Source organism: Mesitornis unicolor, unplaced genomic scaffold (assembly GCF_000695765.1).
Source record: "Mesitornis unicolor isolate BGI_N332 unplaced genomic scaffold, ASM69576v1 scaffold25803, whole genome shotgun sequence".
NCBI classification, from domain to species: Eukaryota; Metazoa; Chordata; class Aves; order Mesitornithiformes; family Mesitornithidae; genus Mesitornis; species Mesitornis unicolor.
Genome location: NW_010175838.1, coordinates 97,159 through 105,748, shown reverse-complemented (window position 1 = coordinate 105,748; position 8,590 = coordinate 97,159). Strand labels below are relative to the sequence as shown.

General features: G+C 38.2%; 1 protein-coding gene across 5 annotated transcripts in view; it reads right to left on the bottom strand.

The window, feature by feature from the left end:
* Positions 1-2,033: 2,033 nt before the first annotated feature.
* DDC (dopa decarboxylase (aromatic L-amino acid decarboxylase)) overlaps positions 2,034-8,590 on the bottom strand; it is a 50,943-nt gene continuing 44,386 nt past the window's right edge. For all 5 annotated transcript variants that reach the window (XM_010181546.1, XM_010181549.1, XM_010181551.1 and 2 more), the window contains 2 exons: positions 6,787-6,888; positions 2,034-2,574 (listed from right to left, as the gene is read on the bottom strand). In XM_010181546.1, the coding sequence (XP_010179848.1) occupies positions 2,359-2,574; positions 6,787-6,888 (318 nt within the window). In that variant the 3' untranslated portion in view covers positions 2,034-2,358. The remainder of the gene's footprint in view (positions 2,575-6,786; positions 6,889-8,590) is intronic.

Below are 8,590 nucleotides of genomic sequence, written 5' to 3'. Positions count from 1 at the left end.
CCTAAATTCTTTGCCAAAAGGAGTTCTGTTATTTGACAAGTCTCTGCTGAAACGGATAGCCATATGCTGGAAAATGTTTAATTGAATGTCAGTTTTGGCAACATTTCCCCACAAATGCCTAGAGGGACCCGTGTCTAATTCTGGGCTGCTGGGAACATTTCACCCCTCCTGGGTTTGGATGTGGATCCTGCCTGCATCCCTGTTCTACAGCAGTTTGAGGCTCACACAGCCACGCATCATCCACCTCTGCTCCGGTTTCCATGGAGAGGATTTCCACCAAAATCCTCTTATGTTCAGCCTAGGGTTGCCTTACCTTGTGCATTTCTTTTCCAGTACTTATTAGTCAGATTTTCATTTCAATTATAGTCACATAAGCCCAAAGCAGCCCCATTTCATTTCAGTGGAATTATCCCGGATTTACTCTATGATAGCTTTGATCAGAATCTGATCTCTTTTTTTTAAAGACCTGGTTATATATTTCCCACACAGAGTACTGGTCTGTCTCATAGAGAAGGTGTCATTCTTCTCTGGCTCCTAGATTTTGGTGTTTTCATAATGAAAAGGCTGTAAAATTGTATCAGTGTGCTATGGATGCCCATTGTTTTCCAAATCATGAGACCTGAATAAGATTGTTTTAAAAAACCACAGAGCTGGGTCAGTTTTTCCTAAGTGTCAGGATCTGTGCGCATCTCTTGCATACCACTTGCACGCGCATTAACACCAACCCTTTCCCAATTTGCATGGCAGAAGTGAGGGGATCAGGAATCGCCAGAAAAAATCCACCTGGTCACAGTCAGCTTCTTCAATCCCTTCAGGAAAGGCAGCGGGTGGGAGCAGACTGTGTGCCCAATTAACTGTCCCAGTGCATGTTTCATGTTCTGCTTGCAGCTTCCCAGTGTAGGAAGTGCACTTGCAAGGGACCGAGCAAGAAAGAGGAGTAATTGTGCAACTTGTTCAAGATGCTTTAAAAGTCAGTATGAGCAATAAAAAAAAAAAGACTACAACAAATGCAAATGTAGAAACGAATCCTGTAGCTTATTTTTCTTGGAGTAGCTATTTATTTTGTTCTTATTTACATATAAATAACTGCCTGGAATTTATGTTTTCAAAATGGCAGAAGTAGTTACTAAAGTCAGATCCTGTTTCTGACTTTCATTTCACCTCTTTACCGCACCTGCCTTTGACAGGGTGACATCCCAATGGTTTGTGTCAAGAACACATTATTTGACTGTCTCTGAAGGTCAATTGTTTTCCAGTATTTTCATATTCCATGCATCACTGTTAATGGAAGGAAACCACTGATGGGAGCACCACAGCATATTTTGGGGAATTTGAATTTCTGTTTTTATTGTAATTTGTTATCTTTGTTAGCTAATTTGAGAAAAGAAGAGTAAAAATTTTGCCATCACATTTCTTAGCATGTTTTGTCAAAGATTTATTACGCAATGAAGTCAGCGGAATGGTAGCCGTAGAAAGAAATCCCAACTCTAGATCACAGAACATAGCTTACAGATTATTTTCAATTAATCACTGCTTATAATGACTTGGCTAAAATATGGAACAGCAAGTGGCACATGGCTTTTAACAAAACTCTTAAGAAGGAGCTTTGAAGAGGCCTTATTATGAATGATCGAAGTGCAGACCAATAGCCAGCATAACCTATTTGCTGAGATTTGACAAAACAGCTGTTTTAAAACCCTTTAGGGGAAAGTAGAGAACCTGCCATAAGGACAGTTAGTGTTCTTTTAGCACCCACTCTCCCCCTGATCTGGCTGTGTAATGAGGGAAGTCTTGAAGTCCTAATTTCATTTACAAAATTACTATAGCAAGTGTGTCATGACATGATAGTGCCCCAAATCATGACAGCAACATATGTGCGTGCCTGTTAGACAGAACGTGAGCGGTGCTATAACCAGATGACTGAACTTCTCCCAGCTCGGATTCTTTCTGAAGTCGTAGTAATGTTAAATTAATCTGTTATAACACCTCACAGTTTCAGCTGTGAAGAAAGGAGTGGGTGTGCTAGAGGTTAATGGGGACAACAGCGGAAGAATGAACCCTTCCATGTCCATTGACTGGTTCAATAAATGCTCCTGATTATCAACTGGTAAGAAATGACAGCTCGGGCCCCCATGGCCATGTGCCACGGCAAGATGAAACTCCAGTGCAGAGAAGGAATGACTACGGTTACAACATAACTTGCTGGCAAGGATTCTGCAACTGCAGCTGGGCTATATAACAACAGGTCTTGTGGTTTTTTCCTTCATAATTCGACTTTCCCACCTGCCCCTAAAATAAAGCTTGGCAACACAGAGAGAGCCTGTTAATTACCTCCTCCCCACTGCTACTCCTCAGCTGTTACTGCTGGTGGTGGCTTTGCTCCCATGTTTTCAGGAGATCAGTTGCCAGCTGTGAGATGTGCTGCCAGGCAAACTTGACGTGGGTGGATTCCACTGTGCGGGAACAAATAGCAAAGCGGAGCACAAACTTCTCTCGCAGGTGGCACGGGACCAGATGGATCTTCTTGGCTTCATTTATGCTTTTAAGAAGTGCCATATTTAGTTCATTTGAGCCCTGAAATCATTGTAATTCAACAGATATAGTGATGAATTTCACAAGCAAGTTTGGAATATGTAAATCCCACCAAGCGGCCAAGCCCAAGTACCACCAGTAACACGCAGCCACTTTCTCATCTCTCATTGCTTTGCCATCAAAGGATTACAAAAAGATGACAACACAGGAGATCATTTTTCAGCAACAAAAAAGTTTATGGATTAACTGAGGTTTAGGAGCAGTGCTCACACTGGGACACTTTCATAGCTGACTGCTTTTTTGTGATCTGAGCTTTGAGCTATGTAGCTTGATATAAAAGCATGCATTATTGCATCCATTTCATTATGCTTTTCTTAGGTCTAATAAATCAGATGTGGTACAAAGATTTGCAATGAACTAACATTCAACATAATACTAACATTTGTAAAACAAACCTTCCAGTCTTCACTTAAGTATGACTGCTGTGAGAGAGTCTTTTGAATATGTAGATGGAAATCTTACCCTTGGTTAAGAAATAGTTAAGGTAATGTATCCCTGGCATAAGTAAGTTTCATAGTATCAGTAGAAACCCTAAAAAAATATTTGCCTCAAGTTCTACAGGAAGTGTCTTCCACATAATCCTACAGAGTGGGGTTTTTGGGGGGATTTTTAAAATGTGATAAGCTGACCCTCCCACTGGAAGTGAACAGTCCTCTGCTTTCTGAGAATCAAGGATATAAATGTTAAATATCTTGCAGAAGGTCAGAGGGACTCTACATGCATGCGGTATTGAATTTTATCTCCTTCTAATGTACTTCTTTCTCCTTGTGCTCAAATATTGAGTGTGAGTATTTCCTTAGAGCACCTGGATGCTCTTAATATCAAATCCCAAAAGAAACACACAGAGAAGTACTGCTTCTTTTGCAGGTTCAGCTAATGTTGAATCGATGGTTTTCCTAGTTCATGTCCAGCAGCATTTGAGAATAAAACAAAAGATGGCATCATATTTTCAAAAACAGTAATAAACTGTTTTAAATGAAAACAGTGAAAGAAGAGATCTCAAAAGTATTGGGATTTTTGTTTGATTTAGCAAGACAGGTAGAAGTGCTAGCTGCCTGTATTTGACAGTCTTTGTTAACAACCCAAATTAAATGAAGCTAATGAAAAGTTAGACATCTGTCTAACTTTGATATCAGCTTTCCTGAGCAGTTTGCCATAATAGCTTAGGATATACCATGCTGATCTTGAGTGCTATAATTATATTATTTGGGGAAGTATCTTAGCTATTGCACAGCCTTTACTCTTCCCATTACACTGCTGCTAACACGGAATTGCAAGAGATGCTAGGAGCATCTGTGCTTTTACAGCAATGCTCCCTTACTGAACATGAAACACGGTAAAAGAGTCACAAATGGACAAATCTGTCTGTTCAGCAGCGCTTCTGTTACTGCAGCGCTATAGGTCTTCTTGGAAACATCCACATCAGAAAACGTGTTCTCTTAAATCTGGGCAGTTGTGACTTTCCTGCTTAGCCTTTTCCGTATAAAAACAAAGCATAAGGGAGATGCAGTTTCCCACTGGCACCGAGGATAAATGTATTATTCTCATGTTTTTGAATCATATAAGAATTCGAGCCTATGTCAAAACCTTGTTCTGATTCAGCACGAGTTGCTAGGGAATTTGGATGAGAGCTTGAAATTCATGGCTTAACCTTAGTCTTCTAGGAAGTATGTATGCAACTCGAATGCTCCTAAGAAAAGGGCTAATTTTTGGTCCTTTGGGTGTTTTGCAAGTCCATGCTCATTATGGGTAAGCCATTTGTAACAATGAAATATTGCTTTCTTTCAAAGGTAATCCATCATTAAAATGATGATCCTTGCCTTTAATATGAAATGCACAGCACTCCCTTTTAGGCAATACAATACAAGCAGTTGTATGATGTTAAATTAATGCCTTTGTCATGGGCAAGGGGAGGAAGGAAAAAGATTTATATCTTTCTTCTGTTCTGCTCTCACAGCTGCACCTAGGGGCTGCTGTGACACTCGGGTGTCACGTCGAATTGAAGTTAGTGGTGACTAATCCTCTCCCAGAGCTTTGAGGAGCCAGTTCTGATTGAGTCTGTCAGCTTCAATAAGACACTATTCTCACCCCCTTGGAGAAATGACTGGCTTGACTTGTATTCATCCGCAGACATGACAAGGCAGTCAAAGATTAACCCTTTGGCATGACACATTTGATGAAATAGTTATAATATGAAAGGCATAGATTATTAGTCCATCTGCTCAACAGTGTGAAAGGCAAATAAACAAAAGTTACAGCTAAGAAAAAAAAAGGACTTCTTAAGAACAAAGGAAATATTTCACACTTTTACAGCTGTGCAGCATTACAGTTCAAGTCCCCGTCCTTCAGTCCCACTGTAACTACATAAAAGTTACAAGTATCCTACTTCTAAGATGGATTTTTATAAGAATTACAGAAATAGAGATTTTTGGAAGAGTGATCTAAAAATCAAATAAAGCTGCAAAAATAACTATGAAACTATCTTAATTTAAAAGCTTGTCGGTTATGTTTTCTTTTTTTGAACCAGGAAGGCAAGCCATGAAAACAGTGCTATTTCAACATTGGTTTTCAGCAGAATCAAGCCTGTGTTGTACGACTTGTCCAAAAGTTTCTAAGATAGGTGTCCAATGTTTACATCTTATTGTAAAATTGTCTTTCTTTGTGGATCTGATCTGTTCCTCTGGATCATCAGGGACAGGAGCCCAGATGCAGATGAACCACGGGTCTAATCAAAAGTGACAATTCCTGTGTTGCTATGCTCTATTTCACCAGGACTTTCTTTAAAGTAGATATAGAGCACTGAGTAACAGCTGTCCCTGGAGCTGCAAAACTAGTGTTTGCTTCTTCCATGTGAGAAAGCACACTACAACCAACATCTTGTTATTAAGCAATAAAAGCCACAAAACCTGTTCCTCAAACTCTTTTAAAAGTTCTTGTTAGGAAAGAAATTATATTCATATTTCCACTCACTGGAAAAACTCCCTGTTCTGTAATCTCTCTGAACCCCTAGTCACAGACCATTTTTTAATTCTCTTTTAAACAACATAAATTCAAACAAAACTATGTTCCTATTCCAGAGGAATTCACCATTACCTTATTGTTAAAGATTCATTAGCTCCTTCAGCCAACTGCATCAAACTCAGGGAATTGGAGCAACTGAATGACTGAGAAAGAATTAGTGAAAAGTAGTAACATCACACTACCCAGACGGAGCCCAGATGTGCTTGTGAGTCTTTGGAAAAGCTAAAAACTGATTTAAGTATCATATGAACCTGAAAACACCAGTGCCATTATTATTATTGCTTGGCATTCAGATTCATTGTCACAATCCAGCCCTTTATAGAGGCTTTAGTAGCAAGCTCCTCTATTAAATGAGTTCTTTACCTAAAACAAGACATTGATCTCTTTGTAATGTCTGATTAACCAAGTGAACCCTCCCCAGCTACTGCAGCTTTTACGCTCTGAGTGCAGCATCAATTTTCTAGTTTCTGTCAGGTAAGGTCATCAAGGAACTTGGCACTTACAGAGATTTTGGGGAATTAAAGGCCAAGAGGGGCAAAAGGGTCATGTTCTGTAAAAAAAAAAAGGAGACCAGGGCCAAAGGCAGTTGGGAAGCTGACCTCCAATGCAACCTGTTCTTATTCATATCTGGCTCCAATTTGCCCAGTCTGACTTTAGGATTTTATAAATGAAAATGTATTCTTTAAAGAAAACAGCAAAAAAAGAGTTTACTATTCTAATATTCATCCACGATAGCCATTCTATATATAAATTTATATTTATATAATTGTATATTAAAAATACACACATATAAAATTAATTTGACAAGAAACACCTAATACACACACATATGCACACACATACCACATATAAATGTCTAGGAAAATATATTCAAACAATCGTCTTCATCAAACATAGAATATAACAGTAATTTTGTAAGTCCAGGTAGAATAAGACCATTTGTTTGCCCTGACTATGTATTTCCATACCCAGATATGCTTGACTTTCTCTTAAGCATTTAAGTTTTAACAAAATTGTCTTAAGCTTCTTTCTTTAATCTGCTTTAATCTACGTGAACTTCCACTAATTCCTTAAAAAATAATTAAGCATATTAACTGCAAGGACTCCATTCTATTGCAGGTTATTTATTGCTATAAAAATGGCAGAAGAAATAGGAGGTCTTCACTGCCTTACCTTCAGCCGAAAACAGACCAGTCCCAAGACAACCTCAGCACAGATCTCAAATCTTTCATCCTGAAGGACTAAATGTTCAAACTGATGCGCCAGCCTGACATGCTGAGAAGAGAAAGATAGTATCTGTGTTGTATAAATTTGATTCATCAAGAGAAAAGATGTGCTAAACTGTTCCCATCCCTAATCTTCTTTCTCAGTTCCCTGTTCTGATATGTGATAATATTAACATATTGCCATCTGTTTATGTTAACTTACATCCCATTTATGATTTTCAGAGACCATATTGAGCCGTTACTGGATTAGCCGCTCAGTCTATCTTAGGCAGTTGTAGTCTGTTTATTAATGAAATGTTTCAGCACAGTTTTATTATTTTCATGATATCAGATTAATAGTAAATAATTGTAATAACTGTTCTTTAGGTTTTCTACCAACTCATTTTTGGTTGAGAAAAGAGTCCAAAATTATTGTGGGGGGAAATGCACAGACATATAGAGAGAAATTTATCACAATTACAGAGCAAAATAAGTCAGAAAGATACACTTTTTAGAAGAGTTCATTTAATAGGACAATAACTGAAGAAGGACAGAACTTGCTCCCTCTTCTGACATGGGTGCTTATATTTAGTTGAAAAGAAAGGTGATGGTAGTATAATTGAGAAACTGGATAGCAAACTTCAGCCAACCTGTTTAAAAGTTGCTGGGGAAAAAAGAGTAACACTGGACACCAAGCCTGAGCTATTACTTTGAAGCATAGGAAACCAACCATGCTCTTCCAAAATCAAGCAAATAGGATAAATACCACCAGGCATACTAAGAACCAGCTGGGAAAGCTTAACATCAGTCAGTGATGCTAGCATACTCGTATTACATTTCACTTTCTCCCATACAGAAGAAGAATTCAAAAGCACTTGGGAAAAACCAAAACATCCTCATCAGCTGCCTGCAGTACCTTATCCAACCCCTCTCTCACTGACTATTATCAGCTTAGTGCTTGCTACCCTAAAAAAACAAAAGGGACAGCAGCAACTAGCTATTAGAATTACAGTTTGTCTTCATGCAATAGCCAGCGACATCTAAAATTATGTTTAAAAGTCCCTTAACTTTTATGTATTTATGATTGCAAATAATTTTATAAAAATAAAAAACCTAACTCCATGTCTTTTCCTTCCTTTGCACTTTGCCTTTTTGCAAGTTCAAGGACAGATATCAAAGAAAACTGGAGCATTTCACTTTGCGCCAGGGTTAGATGTGCAATGTTTCATCTCACTGGAACTTCTTCCAAAAGGGCAAGGACAAGGCAAAACAGAAATTACAGAAAAGGAGAAAAAAAAAAGCCAAACAAAACCACATTTTGCAATCTTAATCATAGCTTTCTGATGTTTGTTTATTTCTTAAAATAGAAAAACATTGTTTATATTGAATCAAAACACTAATCCAAAACCTTCATATTGCACATACATGTACCCTATGCAACCAGACAATCTTACTGTTGTCACTGCTTCCTCTCTGCTGTTTGTTACATCCATTTATCATCTCCCTCTAAAATTAGACTGAAAGCTCTTTGAGTCAGGAATGAGACCAATAAAATACTCAATCCTTTCCAAGGCATTTGAATGTTGAGCAGAATATAAGCAGCATGAGTTTACAGCTATGAAAACTGACCAGAAGTATATGTATACATACAGATACTTGTTTGCGTAAGTGCATGGAAAATGAGTGTAAAATATGCACACGTGTTGTAATGAGTTTTTGCTGTCTCCTCCTATCCTCATGTTCCATAGCCTCAACCATACTGATGTCTTTTA